The 26,085-nt window shown below is 55.9% G+C and overlaps 1 protein-coding gene across 1 annotated transcript in view; it reads right to left on the bottom strand.

Moving 5' to 3' along the window:
* The window catches only part of ZC3H3 (zinc finger CCCH-type containing 3), a 157,351-nt gene that overhangs the window by 1,244 nt on the left and 130,022 nt on the right, over positions 1–26,085 (bottom strand). Inside the window, exons 10-11 of the mRNA XM_067290103.1 lie at positions 17,508–17,692; positions 15,014–15,222 (exon numbers count right to left, since the gene is read on the bottom strand). Coding sequence (XP_067146204.1) covers positions 15,014–15,222; positions 17,508–17,692 — 394 coding nt within the window. The remainder of the gene's footprint in view (positions 1–15,013; positions 15,223–17,507; positions 17,693–26,085) is intronic.

Raw genomic sequence — 26,085 nt, 5'->3', positions numbered from 1 at the left:
GGGAAAATGCTTCCCGTCCGCTCGGCCCGGCAGGCGGAAGCAGAGATCTGGAGGGTCCCCCAGGGACCTTCTCCCCGCCGGCGCTCGCTCGGCTTTCCCGAACCTGACGTGGGGCTTCAAGGAAGGGGATTGCAGCACGGATCCATCACTGTAAAAACCACCAGGTGGTGGCCTCGTGGGCCTCATCTCCTCCGTTTCCCGAGGACCTCGACCATGGTATCAAGCTGAAACCTCCTGCCCAGGGGTGCCTGGACCCCTTTGCAGGACCCAGTCCGCGCGCTCTTCATCAACCCTGGCAGATGACATGAAGTCCCACCACCTGGCAAAGCCAGAGTGTCCATTTCTGCCCGTTTTCTCCTTTTTTTACGTCCGTATGGAGCGCACGGGGTGCTTGGAGGGTTTTACACGCTGGCGACCACACGATCTTCCCCAACGGGCAGGTAGGAGCGTGGTGGTCGCTTGGTCCAGGAGAAGACCCCGAGGCTAGCGCGGAAGGGGGAGATCTCCCAGAAAAAGCTACGTTATTAAGCAGCGAGGACTTTTTGGAGAAGTCCTCTCTCCTTTGGGATTACAAGAGAGGAAAATCATTAGGGAGGATAGAGAGAGCCTGGCCCAAATGCCAAAGTCCACCCAGAGGCAGAGTCCGGTCGGAGACGTGCGAAGCAACGTAGGACTTACGCGCGCTTCCCATTTTGCCGATCTCTTCCGCCATCCAAGCCGTCCCCGTTTCAAAAACCCTTCCGCCAAACCGGCTTTCCCCGCCGCATCACGCTTCCGAGAGGGCAACGCCGCCGGCCGGCCAACCCGTGGAAGCAGCAGCGGGAGCGAGGAGCCGGCGCCGTTCCCACCGCCGGGAAGCCACGGCACACGCCGGGACCCGGGGAAGGCAACGGGTCACGTCGGCAAGTTTTCCTTCGCTTTTCGACTTGGGTAAACAAACTCGCTCGGCGCCCGCGCGAGCCCTGGCAGTGATACATCGCTTTTGAGCTAATTTATGTAAAATAAAGAGGGCTCATTTAGCACCTTTCCGCCCTTAATATAACACCCATACATCAGAGGGCTGCACGGCAGCCCCGACCGCCTCGGCTATTAGTCACCCGCGACGCCGGCTAACGCGGCTTCCGACGGCGGCGACGCGTCCGCCGGCACCCGGCCGGGCGCGCGGGGCGCCCCTTCTCCGCGGAAAGCACCCGGCTCCTGAACGGCTCCTCCGATAAATCCGGGCGCGATGCGCAAACGGAGGTTTCCGCCCGAAGCGTGGAGCGGGTGGGAGGATGGGGGTTCGTTGCTGGAGAGGCGCCGGCAAAATGGGAGCCTGGGAGTGTGCCGGCGGCAAGGCGAGACTCCGAGGATCATTTTGCCGGATGCATTTGCCCACCCAATTTTCCAGTATTTTACTTATAAAGTACTTTATAGTACTATATAAGTATAGTACTACATACTGTATAGTACTTTCCTTGGCAGTCAGTGCAGCGCCTGTAAAGCCCGATCCGGCTCCAGCTCCGGCTCTCCCAAAGAAGTCACCAAAAGGACCCGGTGGAGGCAGCACCCGGGAGGGCGACGTGCGGGAACGAGGATTTTTTCCCCCGTCGCGAGGCCGAGGACGGCGAAAGAGATTTTCCAACCCCTCCCTGAGCCAAGCCGCCGGGAGCGCCGGGGAACGGCTCCATCCCCGCGGAGCGGCCGGGGAAACTCCATCAGCCGGCAGCAGCAGGAAAACGGCCCGCGTGGCCGCCCAAAGCAAATATTGTTAGAGAAGCAGAAATATAGATTTTTTTTTTGCGGGGGAAAAAGGGAAGGGAAAAAAAGACGAAGCAGCAGCAGCTACTTTTTTAATTGCCTGCAATTAGCTTCCCGGCGGCCGCGCGGGGTTTTGCAGAGCCGGGTTGGTTTTACGGCGGACGCTTCGGATTTAAAAGCGCCGAGGCGCCGCGGGGGGGAGCAGCCGCCGCCGCCGCCGCCGCCGAGGCCGAAGCAAGACGGGTCGTCCGAGAGCAACCGACCGCCGGCGGCGCGATCCGGCTTCTCGGCGGCGACGGCAAGGAGGCGTTTTTCAACCCCGCTCCGGGAAAGGAACGCCACGGATGGACGGACAGCATACACGGCGAGCCCCGGAGCGCGGCCCCGGCCCGCGGACGCCGACCTGGCCTTCGGCCTCGCCGCTTTGCCCCCCCCCTTGCTCGACGCGAGAAACCAGGCGCGGAGGCGTTATCCCCCCAAACCGCTCCGTCTTTCCGCGGGAACGGCCCGCCGGCGGCGAGCGGAGGCCCCCCAAAAAAAACCCCCTCAGCCGGCCGGGGCGAAATATATATATATTTTCTGCTTTTGTGCATGGGAGATTCTGCAAATTGCGCGATCAATCTCGGGCGGCGCCGAGCGCTTCCCGCGCTCCCCTCTCCCAACCCTCCGCCTTTCGGCGAGGCGCCGCCATCCATCTTCCAGGAACCAGGTATATAATTTCTAGTTAGCGAAAGCCGGGCGAAGAAGCCCCTTTTTTCATCACGATGATTGAACTGCTTCCGAGGAGAGGAGCAGGGCCGGCCGGCGAGCCCGCGGCGCGGAGCCGAGCCGCTTTTGCTGAGCTTGTCAGCCTCGGCGGAGAGCGAGGGCTTCCAGCGCTCTTCCCGCTGATGGAAATCAACATTTATTTTGCCTAAGCCGAAGAAGGTGTCAGGCAGGCGGAGGAACTCGCCACTCCGCGCGGCGACGGAGGCAGCGCGCGGGAGAAATCTAATAGAAACATATTATCCAGCCCGAGGAGCGGACGCCGGCGGTAAATCACGCGCCGGGCGGCACCGTTATGTTTTTTCAATAAAAAGAGGCCTTCCCCCCCCCCCCAGACGCGGCCGCTCCGAGCGCCTTCATCTGCACCCGATGGGAAAGTTAAACAAAATCCGCCTCGACCAGATGCCGAGCGGCGGCGGCGGCAGGGAGAAGCGAAGGGGGGGAAAAAGGAAGCGGCTCCCGTCCCCGTCCCCAAGCTCCCCGAGGGTCCTCAAAAGCTTTTCCCGCGCCTCCGCGACGCGCGGGGCCACCCAGCGCCCGGGGAGGCGCGAAGCCGGTCCCGGGAAGGGACGGCAGCCGGACGCATCGCGCCGACGGATCAGCCGGTGCTGCTCCGGGGTCCTCGGCCAAAGCCAGCCCCCGCTGCAAACGCCTACGTGGCTCCTTGGAATTAATAAAAAAAAATCCTCTTTAGGGCTTTTCCCCCACCGAACAAGACGGCCGCAAATAGCAGGAGGGCCGAGGTTCGACGGCGAGCCAGGCAACGTTCCCGTTATTAATACGGCGGGAGCAACATCTGGGGAGAAGGGGGCGGAAAAGTTTCCCAGCCTGGACACCGCGGGGAAGAAACCCCCCGCTCTCATCCCCCAAATCCCCGCGTACATTTGCCCCGGCCGGGAGGAATATCCTCAACCGGCTCGCGGGCCACCGTGGGGGGAGCCGGGAGGTTGAATCCGACTCCGAAACGGCTTTTCCATTCACAGCTGAAGCGCACGGAGCTGAGTCAGCTCCGGAGGAACTCAGGCGAGGGAGGACTTTTTTTTTTTTAAACAAAGTCCGAGAACAAAAGGAGGGATAGAAAGGATACGGCGAGGGCTAAACCCCAGGATCTTCTGCAAAAGCTTTTGGAAAAAGCAGCCAGAGGTTGGTCCAGGGGCTTTTTGTTATCCCAACTGGGTGTTGCATAGGAGAGGAGGGGGCATTCGCGGCGTTTTCCAACTTTATCTACTCCCCCTCATCTTCACCATGCGTTTTTTCCCACTAGGAAGCGCATGCTTGTGGAGGGGGGGGGGATTCACCCGCCACGCCGATGACACGGAGGTTTTATCCCGAAGGACAACGCCGGGGCTGCCTCGCAGCCCTCCCAAGAGGCGCGGAGCGATTTCCCGGGCCGTCGCATACGGCGGAGGCCCGCAGAAGGGAATCAATCACCGCGCTCCACCGGGAACGCTCCGGATACTCACGCACGGAGCTAATAAACCCACGTGCTGCAGCTGCTGCGCTCAAGGGGAACGACTCCGCCGTCAAATCCCCCTCCGCGCCCGATCTCCCGTAGCCGGGCACGTCGCTTCGGCGGTGGAAACTGCACCCTGTCCACAGCCCTGCACTTATCCCCGAGTTGCGTTAAGCCCCTCCGGCTCTCCCTGAATTACAGCGGTGACACAAATTAACCAAAAAGTCAGCGTGCGGCTATTCCACCGAAACCTTCTACCGCCATTGATGGGGAAACTTCAAGCTTGGTTGGTAGGAGAAGCTTTGTGCAGAAGGAAAACCGCTTGGGATAGTCTTTCCTTCTGACCAAGATGTTTAAATCAGGATGCATCTCGGGAGATTTCCTGCCGCTGCTTGGGGACGTGTGCCCTGGGAGAGCTGCTACGTTCCCGTGTCCTTTCGCCTTAATTCCCTCTTTTAGGAAGAAAGAAATAATCAGGTCCCTTCCAAACTCAACCGTTCTGTGATACCCGGAGAATTCAACCCCGTTCAGATGGCTGGATGCAGCCGGCCACGGGTGCTGAGCCCTGAACTCCCGAATCCTCCCTCTCCAAGGAGGACCCCCGCGTGGGCCAGATGCTGCACGACGCGGGTATGCAGCGCTCGCCGGCTGCCTCCCTCCTGCTTTACCCTGCCCGTGCTGCCGGCTCATTCGAAACCAGGAGCGGAGATTTCGTCCCCAGCAACTTGGCAAGGTCAAGTGAACTATCAGATATGGTGAATCCCAGATCTGCCATCCAACAGCAAGCTGAAGTTCATCGTGAAGGAGCCTGGGTTGGATCATCTAAGAGGACCCTTCCATCTCCAACTGGCAGGGCACTAAATAATGCCAGTGGGGAGATGATAGGGCTGTCAGATCTTCAGAAACCCTGAGCAAAGTCCAAAAGGCCTGATCTCCAGGCCCTCCATCATGAGAGGATGAAGCCCTTAGAGATGGGCAGAAGATTAATATGGAAGAAGCGAGTTTCAGTCCTGGCAAATGAGCGTGACTTGGCAGGTCTGAAACTTGCCTGCAAAATCGATATGGAAAGAGGATTGGAAACATGCAGGCGGTTAGATCCATGCAGAAAGTAAATCAGAAAGAGTATTTTCAAATGCCGCTCGTGGGATAAGAAATAACGATTCTGATTCAGATCAAGAGCTCAATTAGGAAAAGTCAGGATGCTCATCACGTTTACTGCAAGTTTCAACTAAATTGGCCACTTTGCCACGCAGAAATTAAGAGTAAAGTTTCTTACCTTGGGACTTCCCGAGAGCCACAAAGACACTACAAGATCCAACATCTCCAACTCCAACCCTCCGTAATACTCTGAGTATCAGCATTGCCCTAAAGTCTACCACCCTGGTGGCATGTCAAGCCACCTCATGGCTGCCTTTTGGTCACTGGAAGACATGCCCATGATCAAAAGAAAGACAACCGAAACCAGTATCCAGATAAAATAGGATCAATCAAAGCCTACCCCACGGTGGAGACCACTATCAAACACCTCCAAAATCCGTACACATCTGCTGACTCAGGAGGAGAAGATGCAATCACTAATGAACAAATCCAGCATGTTAATGGGAAACCAATTAGCCTGATACACATTGCTCTGCTCGAGGAACGGGTGTCGCCCGCTACCTGCAAGTCAATAGATTTTGCATTAGAAAAGCAATTATATTAGAGGTTTGTTAATTCAGTTATGAAAGAGAGTTTTGATGCTCTCTAATTAAACTCTTGCATGCTTGATGTAGCATGTATCAGCCTGGGACTTGCGAAGGCCAGAGGAGATAGCAGGGGAGGGTTGTGCCCTGGAGGAGAACGGGACAGCAACGATGGGGAGGAGGGCAAGGCAAGCACAGGAACATCCTCCCACCACCCCGTAGTTACGTGGATCAACTTCTTCAATTACAAGAAACATCTGCTACATGCCGGGTTATGTGAATGAGGACAGACCCAGCTGAGCCCTTCGCAGAGACTGCTACAGGGAAAAGAGCTGTTAAAGTCCAATGAAGGTCTGCGCCGCCCCCAGAGCCTTCCCAGATGATGAAGCCATGTGAGCATTGGTGGTATATTATACCACCAAAGATCACTTTCCCCTCCACTGACAGGACTGGAGGAAATCTTTTGGGTCACCATCCACCAACACGGCCTTGCCCCAGGCCCCCTTTCCCTGCAGCCCCAGGCTTGCTCTCTGCACTGAGAGGACAAGACTAGCAGGTCCTACAGATCTTTGCTTCACAAAGCCAGGCCACATCTGGGCTTGTCCCCGTTTCCTTGCTGTGTTGGAAGCACACAAAGACTTCAGGGCTTGGTCTCCTGCTACCCTTCCTCTCCTCAGCTTGGGCTTGCCTGCTCGGTATCATCCCTGGGAGATCTGTGAGCTCCCATAACTCACACAAGCCCTCACCATGACTGCCTAGATGCCTTCACCTCCTCCTGCAACTCTCCTACCTGCTTCCTAAGAGGTTCCACCATCGGGCACATCCCCAGCCGCATGTTCTTGACCTCCCAGTCATCACTGGCCAGTGCCATGACAAATCAAACCTCATAGTTAAGGCTGGACAAGTTTAAGTAGGAGGTTGGACTCAACAACCTCCACAGGTCCCTTCCACCCTGAATTATCCTATGATCCTATGGACAAGGGCTGAACTTGGGCTAAGACATTTAGGGCAAGGGTCTTGGCCTGTCTCTGCACCCCAAATCCTGAACCCACTCACCCAGCAGGCTCCTGACCCCTCTCATAGCTAAGTCCACTGCTCAGAGCACACTGAAAGCTCAGAAGAGCCAGGTTACAACAGAGTAAGACCACAGGGCAGGAAAATCCCTTTATCTCAGAGGCTCTGGAGCAAGTTGGACCCTTGTGCTTCTTTCTCCCCATCATGCCTTATAGACAGGTGGCATCTCTGCAGGGACTGAGCCCGATCCAGCCCCTGGTGACCCACAGCTTGGAGCATGTTAGCGAGTGAAAGGTCCTGCCACACAGTTTAGGACTCAGGCAGCCACCAGAGGAGAAGGCAGGACCTGCAGAGAAAGCCTGCTGCCTCCACGGGTGGCAGAGACGGAGAAGCAGCCCAGGCGGGCTAAATGGAGGAGGCTGCATCTGCCACTGCTTACGGCAATGTTTCCCCAGGGCTGAAGAGCAGCAAGAGCCACACTAGCTCCAGTGCAATGCTGGAAATGAAGTGGAAGCCATTTGGACACTGTGTGATCAAGAGGTGCCTACGGGGATGAACGGGCCCAATCCCTTGCCATGGATAGGATCCTTATCACATCGAAGTCAACGACAAAAATCCCTTCCTTTCTCCCTTCTCCTTTTATGTGCCTTAGCAGCATCTGCTCTAGCAGATCTCCATCACGAGGGCCCACGGGGCAGCAGCTTGCTCCGCCGTAACACCTCCGTCGCTCCGGCGAGCAGATGGCACAAGGCATGCAACAGCGTCAGCGCAGGGAAACGAGTGCAGCGCCCTGGCAGCTTGCCCAGCGGCAGACCCCGCTGCCACTGCTGTCCGCTGCCGTCCCCAGAGCGCCAACGTGCTCCTGAAGCCTCGTTTCCCCGCAGGGACCATCCAGCTGCCCCAGATATCGGGGAGGTAGCACCGAGGTAGCTGCAGATCTGGGCCGCTACCTGGAGTTGCTGTCGAACAGCCACTCGCTGCCCAAATGAGAGCTGCTACTTCCCCGAAACACGAAGGAGATCAGACATTTACCAGCTCCTCTCACAGCCGAAAGCCATCCCCTGGCTCTCCTTTCTGCTTGTCGTCCCACAGCTCTCCGAGCCACAGGCACACCAGCAATTAAGCTCCAAAGTTCTCGCTGATTGGGAGAGTATGACAAATGGGGAAACCGAGGCACGCAGAAGTCAAACACTACTACCCCGTTAAAAACCCTGCTTCTGGATAAATGCTTCAGCTGCTGTTGTCACCTGCAGAGGCTAAAATCGCTGTGACCAAAGATCTCAGATAATCTGCACGTCTGCACGTTGATGTGCTACACAGACCTGCGAGGGGAGGCTGAGAAAACTTCTGAGGACCAGGAGCAGTCTTGCTCTCCAGCAAGCAAAAGTGGAGATGATCCAAGGAAAGCAGCTCTTGGCCCATCAGCCCCCCACTTTTCCCAGTTAAGTGCGTGACCAAGCTGGGCACATTGCAGTGGCCCCGAGACGTCAAGAGTCACCTCACCACCCATTTTCCCACAGCCCTTATTAGATACCTCCCCCTCCCCGGACTGGCCCCACAACTCGCTGAGTTTCTTACCCCTGTGAGTGACCAGGGGACTTGGGGCAGACAGGGGTACAGGAAAGAGAGAGTTATTGTCACCCTTTGGGTGATGCACCAAGGGACTTCAAACAGGTTCCTCAGAAGTTGCAAGGCCTAAGAAAGCTTCTCCAACACCCAGACTAGACTTTGGGGAAGACAGGTCCCCTCCAGCAACAAACCCTCCAACAGAGGCCTGACAACAGTTGGCCATAATACTCCCTCCAGCAGTGGGAGAAACCACCCAGGTTGCAGGAGTAGGCACCCATTCCTGCTCAGAAAGAGGGTGCTGGCAATAATGAGCCAGATGGAAGGGGTCTGGAGGAAGGACATATAGAGGAGGAGCAGGAGGTCTGCATGGGTGAAAAGAGCTTCCCTCAGCCAGGTTGCAGGAGACCCAGAGCCCATGCAGGTCAATGCAGGTCAACCCATCCAAAGAGCAGGCAATGGAGTTAGACACATCCAAAAAAGAGGTGATGGAGGTGGACCAGCCACAGGTGCAGCCACTGCCTCGTGACTTCATCTTGGCAAATATCTTTTCCAAAAAGAGGCAGCAGCCTCCCACCAGGAGGGCCAAGATCACTGCTTGCCATCAGCCATGGCCCAGACTCTCAAGGAAGTCCAAGGTGGCTCAGGCACCTCCAGGGAGTAGCTGGGATGGAGGAGATAGACCTCGTCTTTTCGATCTGAAGAAGAGAAGGGGACTAATGGAGGATTGCTGTCTCCAACTACCTGTCTTCCACTGCCTTCAGCTCACTGCTGTCTTCAGTTATTTAAAGAGCAGTTGAAGATGCCCTTATCCATGGAGGTGCAAAGAAATAACGGATCAATATAAGAAAGTATATAAAGAGCTGTTCCCATGGATAAATAAGAGACTTCCGTTTTATCATGAAGAAGTCCTAGAGATCAGTACTAAAGTCTGCACTAAATGCTTCATTAGAAGCACTTTTCGGGACTGGGCTAATTTGTTAATACCGTACAAATATTTTTCCCTCTATACAACACTTGTGAGACCACACCTGGAGTTCTGTGTCCAGTCTAGGGCTGCCCAGTACAAGAAAGACATAAACATACTAGAGCAAATCCAGCAGAGGCCACCGAGATGGTGGGGCTGGAGCGCAGGACATAAAGGAGATTCCCGTTTCCACATGCAGGAAATCAATTGCCCATGTTTTACCCCTCAGATAATGTTTCCTCCCAGGCCCTACTGACAGGGGAAAACTGTAACAACCGAGTCACACCGGCACCGACGCTCAAACACGTTATTGCGTTACTCCTGCTCAACAAGGTTACCATCCATCAGCCGAGCTGCAGTAACTGTCCATGCGAGCGCTCTCAGACTGCAACGCAGCACAGCTAGAAAGCCTTGCCCAGCAAAAGCATTACTGTAGCTCTTTTTTGCCATTAGCTAAGGAGCGACATGCAGCCCGTTCCCGTAGTCCGGCAGATGCCAGCCACCATTATCCCAGGACAACCCGATCGAGTGTGACCCTTGATCACCTGCCAATGCAGACGTTCTCTGGAAAACTTCAGGGCATCTTCTACCACGGGCTTACCTCAACCCAAGGGACGCCAACGGGGTTAATTTTTATCTGCCTCCCCCGGCTGCCAAGACGGTTTTAGAGAGAAGAGCCAGCAGTAGGCGAAGTGTTAAATGGGACACTGGAGGCAGTGGAGCCCCTGTGGGACCCTCCACACCGCAGCCAGCCGAGGGGATTCGCTCAGGGGGACCAGCTGCAGACACGTGTAGGGCTTGGAGTACTGGCTTTGTGTTAAATAAATGACATCTGCTCTCCGATTTTGGCAGCTGAGGAAGAAAGAAGGAAAAAACACAGGGAAAACATCAACCTAGAGCGATAGCTGGGGCTTACCAGGGAGATGCTACCATCTCAAACACGCTCCGACGCTGGAGCTGGAGATGTTGGTTGAGAGACCAGGTTACGGGCACGCTTCCCCGCACGTCCTTCCAGCACATCTAGGACATTGCTGAGGAGCGATCGCGTCTCCTGCATCACCCGGCAGCGGCTTTCGCTGCCGCGCCGGCAGGCAGGCAGGCAGGCAGGCAGCACCTCCGAGCTGCCTAACGCAACGCAGGAACAATTTAACCCTCGAAGGCGAGAGCAGGCGAGCTGAAGCCGGGTTTGGGCAGGAAGGGCGGGCGAGGGGGATTTGCGCTCTCAAAGTTATTCCTCCAGAAGTGAAAGCTGTAAACAAAAATAGAAGCACTGCACCTCGATGAATTCCTCCAAAGCAAAAGCGTTTGAGCGTGCTCAGCGGAGCCGTTAAAAAAGACTGTAGCGAGCATCTTCCATTAACGTTACGACCGTGAAATATGACAATAAAATGATAGCCGTATGGTCGCAAATTTGCAGCCCGCCGAGTTGCTAGGAGTTTATCGTCACTCAAACGTGCAGAGAGCTGTAAAATGTTTACAGAAAGGGTCGTTTGCAGCTATAAAATCCTCTTTTCTCTCCTAAACAAGGCTGAGTGGAGCCATTTACAAACCCCTGAATGTTCATCGGGGGAGAGGGGAACATCTGTTCTCTCCAGGAGTTTTCAGTGATCTTCTCGAACAAATTAACTAAAATGGGTGCTTTCTAATTAAATTAGCACTCGATTGGAATGGTTTGCATTGGTGCGCTTGCTTACAATTAGCGCAGGGAGGCCAGTTAGGCTCCGGCGCAGGCTATTTAACTGGAAGGTGAAATATGGAAAAGCACATTACCTGGAAACGCTTACCGGAGGGGCAGGGGAGCCGCGTGCTCCCTCCGGCTCTGCCCTCCCGCGGCACCGCCGGGCGCTCGCGGAACAAAACGAGGCGAAGGCTGCGACGCTGCCAAGTGCTGGCCCGCGTGCGCACAGCAGCACGAGGGTTTCCAGTCTTGCCCGGTGGCGCAGAGCTGCCAGGAAGCCCCTTGCAAAGTTCAGCTGCTGCCCGAGAGGACGCGACTGTTTGCTAGGGACCGGAGCGCAGGTTAATTCGGATTAGCGGACTTGCCGGTGGTGGTGGGAAGTGCGTAAGGTGGAGGCAACGCTCACCGTGGACCAACGTTTCGGCGCTGGAGCAAACAGTCCAGCCCCGAAAGGCTGTAGGGAGAAGGGGCTCAGGGGCACCAAACTCGTTGCAAGCAGGGTAGGAGGACATGGACCTCTGGCACCCAGTGCAGTCCATCTTGGAGTGTCCCTGGAGTTTGGCCGCTATCGCAGATGATGCACCCAGAGCAGGAACGGGATGGGCCCTAAAACCACGGGGCTGAGCCTTTAAAACAGCCCAGGGATACGGCCTTGGCAGCGACTAAGCCTGGTCTGGCAGGGACAGAGATGTCATGAGGGTGCAGCAAGCATGGGAAAACCTAACATAGAGAGGGGACGCACCCAGCTCACGTCCTTGCAGAAGTGTCACGCAGGAGGATGTGGCCAGTCTCTACGCAGTTGTAGCTCTGGAGCCACAACAGATCTTTTGGATAATCCACACCCACATCCATCTCCCTCACAGAGATGGAAACCCTGGGGCTTCAGCCTGGTCCTAGCACTGGGCAAGTCCTTCCAGTCTCGAGGCCCAGGCGCAAGATGGGGACAGCAGTCACATCATCGGGGACAGACGCGTTTGCACATGGATTCGAATTTGCACAGAGCTCCAGGACGCTTGGCTGGACACATTTTGCTCTCTGGGCCACGCAGACCGGCCTTTCAGAAGATGCCCAGAAAGCACCAGCGAGCTGAAAGCTGATGCTCTTCCAGCCCCGAATTAAAAGGCTCCTCTTGCAGCCCCGATTGGCGCCACCAACCCTCTTCACGTGGCAGTAAGGGCAGCAGTGCTAACAGAGGGGTCTCAGCACCACACACACAGACCAGGGTGCTCCCTTCCGCTCCCCTTTTTATATATCCCGAGGTGTGAGGAGACCTTCTGGCTACAGGCCTGCACCGAGACCCACTGATCCTTAAAGGTCATCTCCAAACCCCTGCTCACCTAGAGTCTTCCCTCCTGTATATATAACCGGTGGTTTTCTTTGCTCCTCCTGCATTCGGCGCTATTAGAAAAGCATTTTCTCGAATTGTGACCGTTTAACCGAGCAAGCCAGACCGCTCCGTAACAACAACCTGTCCTCCTCCTTATTTACTACCCCACCAATTTGCGTGTCACCTTCAGGCTTCGCAAGCAGAAACGGAGTATCGCCATCGAGCTCACTGGGATGAATGTTGAGCCCGCCTGGTCCCCAGCTCTGCCCCGCCGGCCGGCTGCGGCGAGGACGGCAAGGTCCCCAAAACAGCGTCGCGGACACCAGCTGTTACCTACCGAACAACCAGAGCTAGGCAGGGACTCAAGCTTCGGTTCTGGCTTTATAGGCTATCCTCTTTCTGCATGATCAGGGTGAAAGCCCATTAGTGGAAAATATATATATACACAAGACGGATCCCTCCTGTAACTGGCCTTAGACACCCCCACATGCAAACGGGTCTCTCAGGAGCCGGTCGGACCTCCTGGTCCCTCCAGCAGTGAGGAACCCCTCGGGTTGCAAGATGCTCCAGGGAAAGCTTCTCCGTTGCCTCCTGGTGATGGGTGCCACCACCGGCCCATGGGGCCAATGGTTCTCCCAGGATGAGCCAGGGCAGGAGCGCGTTTTCTCTGATTAGATATCGGGGTTCCCTCGGCCACCGTGGAGCCCTTGCGCTCCTTGGTGTGAGCGGAGACGAGCGTTTAATCACACAACCCACCAGACGTCACCCCCACGCGCGGGGCAAACAGCGTCCTCGCGCTCATCCTCGGACTAACAGCGGGCGATCGATGCATCACTCTGGCAGGGAAATGGCTTCGTCATCAAATTATTTTACAGACATTTGCAATCCCTTCCCTGATTTCCTTTCCCGGGGTCTCCAGCCCTGCTGGTATCTCATGCTCTCCTCGCTCACCAACGCTTGCCAAGCTCAAACAGCATGGCGGGGCACACGCCCCATGGGGAGGCAAGGACCTGCGAGCTGCTGCTCACCCCAAATCTTTTCCCTGCCAGCCCTGGAGAACCCCTAACTTCCCTACTAATGTCCCCGCACTGTACCAGATACTTTTTCTCATCTTCCCCGTGCAAAGCAACTGGAGATTATCCCCCCCCAAGATGTACAAACACGGGTTGGAGAAAAGCCTGCCTCCCAGATGCCCGTCCCGCCGGAGCGTCGCTATCCCCCACCCGACGCACGCGCTCTTCACCGAGTTACTGCAGACTGCCAAGTGCAATTCAGGGCGCTCCAACAGCTTTCTTTCGGCGGATTAATTGCTCCATCTTCATGGCCGAGATCAAAAAGGCCGATTAACCCGCTGGTTCGAGAGCACTTGCCCGTGACGGCAGCGGCGGCCCTGCCACCGAGATCAAAAGCGTGTTGAAACGGGGCCAGCAGAAGGGAAGGAGGGAGGTGCGGGGGGAGGACAAAGCACCGCGACTCCGAAGGGAAGCCAAGTACTTCGCTCCATGCTGCGGAGAAGAGTCCTTCCAGCAGAAGTGATCCCTGCTGAAAGGACGCATTCCCACTGTTTCGCGTTTCAATAGCGCACGGCTCAGCGGCCACCTCCCAACCGCACGCTCGCCTGTGACTTCAGGAATATGTTGCTAATCCTGGGAATTTTCTTCCCGACAGCGTCGAGGCATCTCAGCCCTCCTTGGCTTGAAGCGGGTTTTACGCTTGGCTGTCGAGCCAGGCACAGCTCTGGAGCTGCTCAGCCTCTGGCCAAGGAGGACCGTGCCAATGCCCCAGCCCCGCTTCCAGCACCAGATTCATCCCTCCTCCCAACGGGGCCCCGAAGATGGGGAGGGAAGCGCAGCTGGTTTTTCCAGCTCTTTCCTTCACACCGGCCCACGTCTCGTGCCATCGGAGCTAGCAGCAGCTTCGGCAGCATTAATTTCATCCTTCCTTTCTGTTACCTTCGGCTGGCGCCGGGGCGGGAGTCACTACTGCCCCACCGAACCGCCCCGGCATTTCAGCAGGATTCACCCGGTTCGCCCAAGGGGGGGGAAAAAAAAAATCATAAGTCGCTTTTGCAGCTGTTCTGTTTTCCCATCGGATCACCTCCGCCCTCAGTTCAAACTGAAATGGGCAGTTATTGCCGCAAAACGCGTTTGCAAACGCGTCCAGCGTCCTCCGAGTCCCCCAAAGCCCCTTCGCTTCCGTCAGAGCCGGTGATCACGGGATTTCCCCGCTTAGGGGCTGAATTAGGGGAGGGAGAACCAAGAAAGACGTTGGGGAAACAGAACTACAGCTCGCATTTGTCGGGATCACGGAAAATGCTTTGCAGGGAAACAGCGAGAAAAATAATTTTCTTTTCAGTTGTTTCAACGCTTTCCTCCCCTTTTTTTACAGTCGCTTCAATTGACAAATTTGCTCAAACTCTTCCAAAAATTGAAAAACATCAGGGCAGAAGCCGTTTGCTCAGTTCTGCCAGACTTCACGAGAAAGTCTGGCTCGTCCTAAAGTTGCACCTTTCAAAAATCGCACCGATTTCCCAAGTCTCCTGCCCTGCCTGCTAACGAAGCAGCAAAGCCGATTATCCGCGACTAATACAGGCTCTTCCCTCGAACTTGCACGCAGGCACCGCCGTCACCGACTCGGCCCCCCGAGTCTGCAGGTGGCACCTGCAAACTCTCAGCCTTGCGTCCCACCAGAGATGGTTTTATCCCCAAGTTTCCGAGCTGTTTTACACCGGGAAACACATGCAATGGGTGCTCTGGAGACAGCTGGTGAAGCGGGACAGCCCGGCGGGCGCGGGAATGAAACCGGAGCGACCGTTTCCTACCTGGCTCCTCCGCGGGCTCGTCCTCCCCCGGTTCAGCTTTGCAAGCCCCGTCCCCGGGGGAGGTGGGCGACTGCAGCGAGATGAAGGACGGCAGCTTCTGGAGCCGGCTGCTCCGCGAGGGGTCTGCGTCTCTCCAAAACGTCGCCTCTTGCTCCGCGCCGGAGGGCCCCGGTGTTGCCCCGTCATCGTGGAGCTGCGCGGCATCATTCCTGGAGGAGACACATGCAAAAAAAAAAAATAATAATAATAATAAAAACATAATCCCTCTTGGCAAAGCTGAGCACAGTATCGGAAGAGGCCAGGGCGAACAGCTGGAGTTGCATGAGGAAGCTCTCCGTTCTCCATCCCGGGCTGCCCCTTATCTCCGATTTCCAGGGAATCGGATCAGATTCAGCTCCCCAGCTCCCAGAGCCGGGTGCAGGCATGCTCCTTTCCCCACGGAGAATGCCAAGAGCCGGCTCCTGCACCACCGCCCGGCTCCACGCTCCGGCCTCCTTACCTAAAAAAGAGCAAGGAATTATTTTACGCCTCATTCGCACCGGGGAGGGGAGCGGGGGCGTCATTCCAAGCTGCTTCCATTACCTGGGATAAGTCGGGAGAGCCCGCCGTGCCCTGCGCTACCATACAAGGCAGGGCCAGGCCGGGGCCCAGGGACTTGCCGTTTCCTTCCCGGCTTCATCCCTCATCCCGGCACAAATCTCCCCCCAAGCCAAGCACCGCGCAGGCTTTGCTAACGGACCTCTGCGGAGTGGCTGGAGGAAAATCCAAAGCGAGACGGAGCCAGGAGGTGGCAGGTGCCGGCCAAGCCCGGGCGACAGGCGGTGACAGTGATGGATAAGGCGAGACCTGCCGGAGGGCTGCAGACGAATTAGCACCACCCCGGCCCGGCCCCTCGCCCGCTCCTGCCGGGGGTGGCTCCCCGCGGCGGTGTATCTCCAAGGATAAAACACACACGCTTGCTCCGGCATTTCTTTTTCGCTTTTTGCTCGTTCCCCAGGTTGTCCCACCAGCAAAAATAACCCCCGTGACGGCCCTCGTGGCCGTGGACGCACCTCCAGGCACGTGTGGGTCCTGCTCCCTGCGGGGATGAGGAAGGCCAACGTCTCCGTTGGCCTGCAGGGCTCCATCCTCAGCACTCAAGAGCTTTATTTTTGGCCAACAGATGCTCCAGCTGGTGCCTCGCTGAGGAAAGCGCTTACTACGGGAACTACCCTCCTTGCTGTGAGAGTGACAGCACTGGAACAGGTTGCCCAGAGAGATGGTGGAGCCTCCATCCTTGGAGATGTTTAAAAGCCATCTGGACACAATCCTAGGCAACGTGTTCTAGGTGGCCCTGCTTGAGCATGGGGGTTGGACTAGAGGATCTCTAGAAGTCCCTTCCAACCTCAACTATTCTCTGATTCTGTGTGAGAAGACACCACCACCGAATAACAGCAGTTGGATCGGGGCCAAACCAAGGCAAACCTTGTGTCTGGGACGGTTCCTGCTCCATCCACTATTGCCCGGTGCCCTGGCCAGGAAAGCGTCGAGTTCCTCCATCCTGGCTTGGCATCAGTGGCGCAGGACAGTTGCCGGCATGCTTAACCAAGTGCCCAGCCCGATGTCCAAGGCTTTACACCACCAACCATATTTCCACATCCGTCCCCATCTTGCCTTCCTCTAAAAGACTCCCACGCGCACCAGAAGGCAGGTGGTGATGAAACTCTGCCAACGAGCTCCACCTCGCTGCCACCATCCTGTGCTGAGGGGCTCTGGGTCCCCACAAAAGCAAGCGGAGAGCCAGCTCCATCCTTGCCAGCTCTCTGCAGCGGAGGGTGAGGAAGAGCGCCGGACCAGGAGGATGGTTCCCAGCTTCCCACAGAGGCCTGGCTGAGCTGTTCCCACTTTCTGTGATGGCCTTTCCATCCAGGCCATTCTGCTCCTTCACCTCCCAGGAGGAAGGTCTACCAAAGCCTCAGACACACCTGGAGGTGCTCAAGTCCCGAGGGCCACGTTTCTAAGGGCAAATATACCCAATGGCAACCAGCTTATAGGGTGGCGAGATGCAGAGGAGCATGGGAGAAGGCAAAGGGGGGGATAAAACATCTCGCTTGAAACGTTGTTGGCACCACCCTACCGAGCCCTCCTCAAAGGTGCCAGGACCTCAGAGAGGTGGCATGGGGACCAGCGCCGAGCCCCGACACTTGGGCAAGGCTCCTCCGAGAGGACGCTGTCTGCAAAATCCTCGCTTGGCCCCCCAGCAGCTCCACCTGGAGACGTTGCCCTTGAGCCTCAAGCCTGTAGGAGCCTGTTTCCCTTAGGAAACGGGTCAGGAAGGCACAGCAGTGCCCCAAAGCAGCTACACCTTAAACCAGCCTAAATAAACCCGGGGAAAACGAGCACGGCTGGATACAAATAGGAGGCGTTCCCGAGCTCCCGCAAAACACCCGGAGCGGGCTGGGAAGGAAGCTGTTTAAGGAGAAGGGCAAGCCGTGTTCCTCGCAGTCGTTCCTACCTGCCCGTTTCTTCGCAGAGCCGCTGCCACTTGGAGGGGGGGTGGCCGCGGTCGGCATCACCGGCAGTGCCGGGCTGCCGCGGGCAGCGCTTCTTCTGCGGGTGCAGCAGCTTGCAGCGGGCGCCCTTGGGGCAGACGCCCTTCTTGGCGAAGTCCGGGCAAACCAGCGTGTGCTTCTTCTTGCACTGCAAGGGAAACGAGAGCAAGGTGAACGCCCCGAAACACCCTGCGACGGGCGCCTTCGGGTGGCACTAACGCGTCGCTAAGGGCAGAAGGACCCGCCGGCGCTGCCTTCTCCCACCGTCCTCCTCCCCATCGCACCATTACCCTTCCGCTCTTCCGAGAGAGGCTCACTGCTTTCCAAGCGTTCAACCTAAGAGACCCAAAACGATCAACGTCTTAGCAGTAACGATCTGCCCAGAGGCAGCAGTGGTGGGAGGTCCTGAGGAGGTTAACCAGGGAGGAGAAGCTGGTGTCAGGACGGACACAGGACAACAACGTTGTCCAGGCTGGGTCTGTGACCTCTCCCTGCATCACTCTTGGGGCCTGGGGAGGAGCAGGGAAAAGCAGGGAAGCAGCACGTTTCTTTGCTGCAAAACGAGCCTATTTTGGGACTGCCGCTGGCACCACCTTCTGCCAAAGGCCACCACGGCCAAGGGCCGGAGTTGGGCCTGCTCTGCTCGGGGACGGTGCCGATAAATGAACTCGGCCTGTTCTCGGTCCATCCGGGTGCATGTCCCACAGAAAACCCCGCGGGAACGACAGGACCGCTTTACAAGACGGGCAAAAAAACCCACACAAAACCCAGCTCCCGTGATTTCCCCCCTCCATCTCAAAGAGCATCTGAAGCAGGTAAATCTGTAATCCAGGGAAAAACTCCAAAGGGACCTAGAGCACCTCTAAACAGTGCCCAAATCCGGCGCGGCTCCAAAATCCAAAGCTTGCTCTACCGCATCCACGGACCGGCGCCGGAAAAGCATCACCAGCGAGAATCCGCTTTCGGACTTGCGTCGGCGCTGCCGGCAAGGCTGGCGGCAAACGCTCTTACCGCTCGCAAGCTGCTAAGAACGTTAATTCTTATTTTCAGGGGTGTCATCCTGGAGTGGATATGTAAAAAATATATATATATTTTATATATATGTATCTGCTCCGGCGCGCAAAGCTTCCCTCTCCCCGTCTCGGCGGCCGTCGTCTTGCAAACGGCCCGAACGAGGGAAGAAAAAGTCGAAATTGCGCGGAGGCTCGGGAAAAGCTTGCGCCTTTTTCCGGAGCTCACGCTGCTGGGGACGCCGGCGGCTGCAGAAGAGATACGGGCAAGAGCGAGAACGAGGAGCGCTCGGCGACGGCAGGCACAGGATGGCTTGCGAGGGGCAGTCAATTAAAAAAAAAGTGAGCACCCCCCCCCAAAAAAGATTTAAAAATTAAAAAAAAATGAGGTGACGGCGCTCCGGCCTCGCCGCCCGCGAGAAACGAGGGCCGTCCTCCGCGAGTATATACTTAATAAAGAAAACAAACCGTGCGGAACTAATTCCCGGCCCCGCTCCCTGGCTTCGGGTTTCTAATGACTTTTCCGAGCTCCTTCTCCGGGCGGCGGGACCAGGCGCTGACGGCACGCTTTGGCCGCCCTCCCACGGCGCTCGGCCCTGGCCGGCGCCGGGCTCCCGCTCCGGCACCCGCCGCCGGCCCGGAAAGCGGCGTCGTTTTTCGGCTCGGCGGGTGGAAAAGCCCCTCGTATTTATTTACGGGAGGGACGGAGCTGGGAGGGGGGGCAGCTAAACGCTGCTCGCGGCCCCCGGGGCTCGATGCCAGCTCGGACGCGGGGATTGGGTTACCGTAAACCCCGCTCGGTGCCCAGCTCGTGTCAGGCGAGGTGAAGGAGCGGGTGGGCTCGCGGGGCGGAGGGGAGCAACCTCCTTCCCAGGGCTATCCGATCCCTTCCACCTGTCGGCACGGCTAATTTTATCCCCCCCCCAACCCCGCCGGCCGGCAGGTTGCACCATAAAAAGAGAAAAAGCATCTGGACGCTTCCAGCGGCGCGACGGGGGAGAGGTTGGAAAAACCGGGGCGCCCCCAAAAAAGCAGGAGAGGAAGCGGGTGCTGCCGGCAAGGACGGGGCCACCCCGGGAGCGGGATGCTCCTGCCGGAGCCGGTGTTTTTTTCCCAGCCAGAGGGGGAGCATGGCGGAGGTGGCAGCAAGGTCAGCTCGCCCCAGGCCCGCGTGCGCCTCCGCGGGTGCAATTCGGGGTGTCACTAACTGCCCCCACCCCAACCTCGCCGAAGCCTCGGACAACACGGGATCCAGAGCCGCGGAGCACGCCGCCGCCACTGGCGTTTCGGCGCCAACCGGAGCAGGGGTGGATCGGGGACGCGGGGACTTGCGCCGTGCAGCCTCCCTTGGCACGGCGAAGGCAACAGCTGACCGGGCTGCTGCAAGGCGCCAGCTCGGTTCCTCCTGGCTCGGCCCGGCCACCAACTTTCACAACCGTTTTCCACGAACGCCCTTGGCACGAGGAGGCCAGAGGAGCGCCGAGCCGGGTTACTGGGACGGCCGGAGCTGCCTACTGACCTTATGAAAGGTGATGGAAAGCCCGCGGCTCGGCGCGTCGGGCACGGAGCAAGCTGCCAGGAGATGCCATTACCCGCCCCACGGCCGGCCGGGAAGAGAGGAGGCGCTCCTCCTGCCAGGGCACGGGACCGGCACCAAAAGGACCTGCTGCGACCAAGCGTGGCCTGAGATCGGGACGTTTCCACCACCTGCACGTTCTGGTTTAGCCTCCAGGAGAAGTGACGGCGAACGAAAAGCCAGCCGAGCTCGACTCCGCCGCGCGGACTCCCACCATGATCTCCTCCAGCGCCACCTTCCCGACTCCTCTCCACCAGCAGCTTGTCCCAGCTGAACTTCTCAAGAAGCTCAAGGCTCCTCTCGCCTGCTGCTCGGCTCCTTGGCTTGGCAGCTGGCACGGGAACAGCAGGCATCTCGGCACGTGCCGGCGGCTGAACGCTGAATCCGTCACAGGTCACCCCAGCTCCGTGCCGCAGGATTAACCAGCCGGATCGGCGTCAAGGCTGTTGTCCCACACCTCTTCCCCCCCAGCTCCTCCACGCTAAGCGGGAAGCTCCTGGCGGAGGCAGCGGGGCCGCTCACAACTGACAGCCAGTAAATGGCTTTTTTTTGATGGCCTCTTTTTATAATTGGGCGCAGATGGAAGCAGCCTTAAAAACTCCAGCTCCCCGTCGTTAAAACCTGGAAGACAACGCAGCCCGACGTCACGCAGGCTGCGCAATAACAACGGAGAAAGCTACCCGGCACACGGAGCGTTGCTTCAGCCTTCCCATCTTCACACTGCAACCAGCAAAACCCCCTTTTTTTGGATGCTATTTTACAGTTTCTTCCTGACGCGGAGCTGAAAAAACCCGACGGTGGGAGCTGCTGAGGGCTCCCCGTTAGAGCGGCCCGCTAGCTGCCCCGTTGGCACCAGCCTAACGAGGCCACGCTCGTTCTCTTCGTTATTTATAACCGCGCAGCGGCCACGGCCTCGGCCCCCCAAGGACGCTGGAGAGCGAAGGTGAGTTGCTGACCCCCAGGCTTAGGTTTGAGACCACAAGGCCTGTTTGCCCCCCATCCCTTTTTTTTTTTTAAGCAACTATCGCCCCCGTTATCTGCGTAATCCCCTAATACGGGGCTGGTTTTCCACCTTGAAAACGAACCGGAAAGGCTCCACTAAACCGGGGAAAGCAGGGAAACGCGAGGAAGCAACCTCTGCCCTCCACCCACCAGGCTACGAGACGCTCAGAGGACAGAGGACCGCTCCAGCTGGAAGCAAGGGACAGCATCTTCTGCGAGATCCCTACCGGTAGCATGTGCCCCTTCCGCTTGCCTTTTTTCTCTTGGCACGGGCGCAACGGGGTCCTTAACTCCGTGCCTGAGCTAAGGGCATTGACACAATAAAAATAAACGATAAGCAGAAGGTGCTTGTTGCCACGCTCGTGAGCATCAGCCCGTGATGGAAATCCAGACCCAACGTCACCCCTTCGCGTTACCCCCAGCAGCAGACCAGGCGGTGAAAAGTGAAGAAGCCCCTTGCTCGGGCTGAAAACATCAGCTCAGCGGCCCTGAACAACTACGCCAGATGCTAATGTCAAACCCTGCAGATTCCACATGACATTTCGAGACCCCTTGCTAAGAATTTATCTCCAAAACGGGTTTCTGCCCCAAAGCAGAGTTCGTGCACCCTAGCAGAGCACTTGCAGAGAAGCAACGAATTCCTGCAGACGGATGTCGACAGCAGCTGACTCCAAGGAGCAGAAGAGACAGGGAACAACCTGTCCCACGGTGATTTCAGGAGGAAAAGCTTGTGTCACAATAACGGACATGGAGACTAGGGCCAAGCGACGCAGCCCAAGCTATGTCCTTTCTCCCCATCCTTTTTGATGGCCTCATCCTGACGCTGTCTAGGATTTGGGGGGTTTGAGAGCACCCAGTGATGCAGCAGGTCTCAGAGCTTGGCTGAAGCATCTCAGCGCTGCCACAATACAAACATCACTATAGATCTACGTCACTAACATCAGGACAGGCAGGACATGAAGAGCTTAACAAAAACAAACACAACCCAATGCCAAGTTGTTGAGCTCTCCATTGGTGCTTGCAGAAGATAAAACAGCACTTGAACTACCAATACCTCGGAGTTGGAATAAAAACTGGACAACATTTTTAAAATACCTGAACTAAGGAGCACCAGTACAGCTGGGACGGACTGAAGGACATTCCCTGCGAAGGGACCAAGCCTTTTACCTGCAGGGTAGACCTTCCTTGCTTTGATCCAGCCCAAACATAAACGATCTAAGGGATGGGGCTTCTGTTGTCTATCTTCTCTGCAACCTCCTGATGGCTCCCGTTACATCACTTTTGACCGTTTCCTCTCCTCTTGCTCCTCCCTGGTTCGGATCTGCCATTTCGCTGACTCTCGCATGCAGTATTTGTGCTAATGGAGCATCTGCAGGGCAGAGCGTCCTACAGCATCTCCCGTCCGCAGAACGCCCTGTACCGCTTGGCGCGGGGCATCGGGTTGCTGCTATCGATCGCCCATGGCTTTTCCTGCTCTTCTGCTCTGCAACTCCTGCAGCCTTGCCTGACGCCGAGACATTTTCGGAAGACAGGTCCTATTACTGGCCGGATCCTTCATTTTGCCGAGGCCCAAACGTGAAATGCAATGAAGGAGAGCACCCATAAACACGGAAAAAAGTAACTCACGCAGGGAACTTCAAGAGCTGCGAAATTCTCTTCTTGCAGTGGCCAACGGCAGCGTTATGGTTCTCACTAACATCAGGCAACAGATACAGAAACACTAAACGGGCCGGCAGGAAGAGCGGCGATCACTGAGGCAAAACAACACGGTATCTGTTAGAAAGAAGTGGACACTTGAGCTCTCAGTTTCAAAGCCAATGTCTTTTTTTGGAAAGAGGAAAGGAAAAGCTCGAAATCTGCATAAAACTGAAAACTAGCCGCTCGGTGACACAGGGGTTCAGTAACACCACTGGCAGGCTGATAATAGCACCCTGCTACTGATAAACTGCCCAGCTAGAACTACTGCAGCCTGGAGCAGCAGACTTCATACCGCGGCCCTTAATAAATTCCTCTATAATTGGAATTTTCCACGTAGCAAAATGACATCAGAGAGCATTAGACATTTCGCTTCCATAATGCGGGCAAACACGACACCTCAAGACCTTGTCAAGAGCAGGAGCCAAAGCACCGCAACTGAACATTCCCAATGATTTTTTTTTGCTTAATTACATCTTCTTGTTTGGAAATTGCCTCCTGACTGCTTCCACTGCTCTCTCCCAGTTCTCTGCAGAGTTGCAAAAGCTCTGCTGGCAGTCGCAGAGACCAGAGGTTGGCCCTTTTCAGGCTTGTTTTCCACTCGTGCCCCGTATCATGCTGGAGGACTGCCACGCAGCTCTGACGAGACTCCCTGACACTAGACGCCAAAACACAAAATAAGAGAAACAAACCAAGCCGAGAGGACAGAGAAGAGCCAGCCATCAGCAGCAAGCCCCAAAGCACCCCGGCCATTCGAGAGCCTGTGAGAGCAGAGCTAAGGACTTAAGAAGGAAGGCGAATCACCAGCTGAAGAGCAACCACCAAGGACTGGCATCGGGAATGTCTAAAGTATTTAACCACCTCCTGCACTACTTTGATGCATCTGCTCAGGAAGACCATTTCCATCAGAGCAATCTCATCCATCTCACCGCAACAACGTGACGGAGCCAGTTTCCCACGAGGAACCCACCAATGGGAATCACCAACCCCAAATCATGACCACCTGGGATGGAGTCAGGCAAGCAAGCTAGACATCCACGGTGTATCGCCTACAGGTTCGTCGTCATCAGAGAAGACGGGAGGGTCAGTTGAATATATTATTCCAGGTGACTTGGGGAAGCTGCTACCCCATGCTTGCAGGATGCTAGAGATTGGGAAAACAGTGTGCAGACCACGTTCTCCAGAGTGCAGAGAGAGCTCATCAGCCAACGGAGAACAAATGAGAAAGGAGGTAAATTCCGGAGTGGGAAGCAAAGATGTAATCTGGTTTTATTTGTGGCTGTCTCTACAGAAGTTAGAGCTGCAATCAAGGACTCTCTGCCTCATCAGTATATTCCCAGTTATTAGCTGTGATTCAGAGGCTACTTTTACTCTGAACTTCTTAATTTTCATGTTTTGTGATGCACCTTCCCCTCCAAAGATATTAAAGTGCAAGAGAGAAAATCACAGACTAGTATTTATCTAAGCACTGTTATCAACTAGCCCAAGCTATTAAGTAGTTCAAGTTTGCCCTGATAAGCAACATCTTTAATGTAAGCATCTGAATGTTGTTGAAAATACTACCGTTAAATTAAAGTAGCAATAAGAACCCTCATTATGCCATTACAGCGTACGGTAAATAAGATGCAACTGGAAACCCACAAAGATTTCTGCGGAGATACGGGGAGAGGATTGGGCAGAGAAGAAACCTGATTAGTTTTAAACCTCTGCTGCAGTTCACAAAGCATTTTAAGTGGAAAGCTCCCATCGCCAACACGGAGATTTATCGCTCACTATCAGGAGCACAGCTTCCACTGCTGTTCTAATTTCAGCTGAGAATCACTCCGGGGCGCAGAACGAAGCGACTGACACCTTGCCAAAGTTCAGCGGGCTGGAACCGCGCAAGTCAACCTTCTCCTGCAAACTGGCGTATCCCAGTGGAGAGCCAGGGAAAACTCCTCTGCCTCCTTCCCGGGACAGGTCGCCCAGTGCATCTCTGCTCCCAGCACTAAACCCTTCTCCAGATCACTGTGCAGCCTCTACGGGACAGATGGTATGGTTTAAACTGCAAAACACTGCAGTTGCGATTCCCCAACTCTTCCAGACGTATGGAGAGCCCAGGTTTTTAAATCCATTTCAACAGCAAAGTACAATCAGTTCCTTGTTCCTGCTGTCATGGCCAGGCACCAGGTACCAAACGCATTAGTGGATTTGGGTCTGTTTGCTGAGTCTCAAACCACAGTTTTACCCTGTGTTTCCAGAGATGAGCTCCAAGGTAGTCGACTGCCATTTGTGACCTGAAGAGCTGACACTTTTGTGATCATTAACAAGCCTACCCACTTTTTTTTTTTTTAAATAAAGAATTTACTTACTGATCAGTTTGTTGACTGAAGATTTCTGCTACATGTAATAGGAAAAACAAATTAAGCAGGCGACTGCAGCACCCAGAAAACATCTGTTAACCCAAGCCAAAATTAAAGATAAAACAAAGTTGCCTTTGTAGCTGATTTTCATACAGCTGCACTGGACTATAAAAGAGCTATCAAAGGCAGAGCTATCCATCAGCTAATTCGGAACGATGGGGGAACGCAAGCCTCAAACCTCCCACGGCAGCTCAACAAAGGGGCTGCTCATCTTCATAAACTCTTCATAAGAGCCGCATGGTACCAGGTTGTCATCAGCCAACCTTCTACTCTCAACAGCTTCGACTGTGAAGTGCTCACAACTGCAGAGACACGACACTTCTTTACTGTGAGGGTGACAGAGCCCTGGAACAGGTTGCCCAGAGAGGAGGTGGAGTCTCCTTCCTTGGAGATATTCAAAACCCGCCTGGACGCGATCCTGTGCAACGTGCTCGAGGTGACCCTGCTTGAGCAGGGGGCTTGGACTAGATGATCTCCAGAGGTCCCTTCCAACCTCAACCATTCTGCGATTCTGTGAGTCAGGGCACAGCCGTATGGGACCGTCACAAAGGTTTCTAAGGATCGAGTAACCAAGAGGAGAAATAATCAGTGGATGCTGGCCACTGGCAAAAGTCAAGCCAGGCCACGAATGACCTGAGGTCTTCATGCTGCTGATCACTGCTCTGCTAACAAGGTGTTACCTCATGCCAGTGCCTCAAAGACATGCCTGTAAGTGCCAAAAATTGGCAGGAAGGTTGAGGTCCCTCAGTTGTTATTACACTGCCGCTCAGAGCACCACGAACCAGTGGCTGGCGCAGGCAGAGCCACAGCTACTGTCTGTGGATGTGCCTGGAGCATCACAAGAAACTCCTAGCTC

Source organism: Apteryx mantelli, chromosome 2 (genome assembly GCF_036417845.1).
Source record: "Apteryx mantelli isolate bAptMan1 chromosome 2, bAptMan1.hap1, whole genome shotgun sequence".
NCBI classification, from domain to species: Eukaryota; Metazoa; Chordata; class Aves; order Apterygiformes; family Apterygidae; genus Apteryx; species Apteryx mantelli.
The sequence above is the reverse complement of the archived record's forward strand: the minus strand, read 5'-3'. Positions and strand labels throughout refer to the sequence as shown.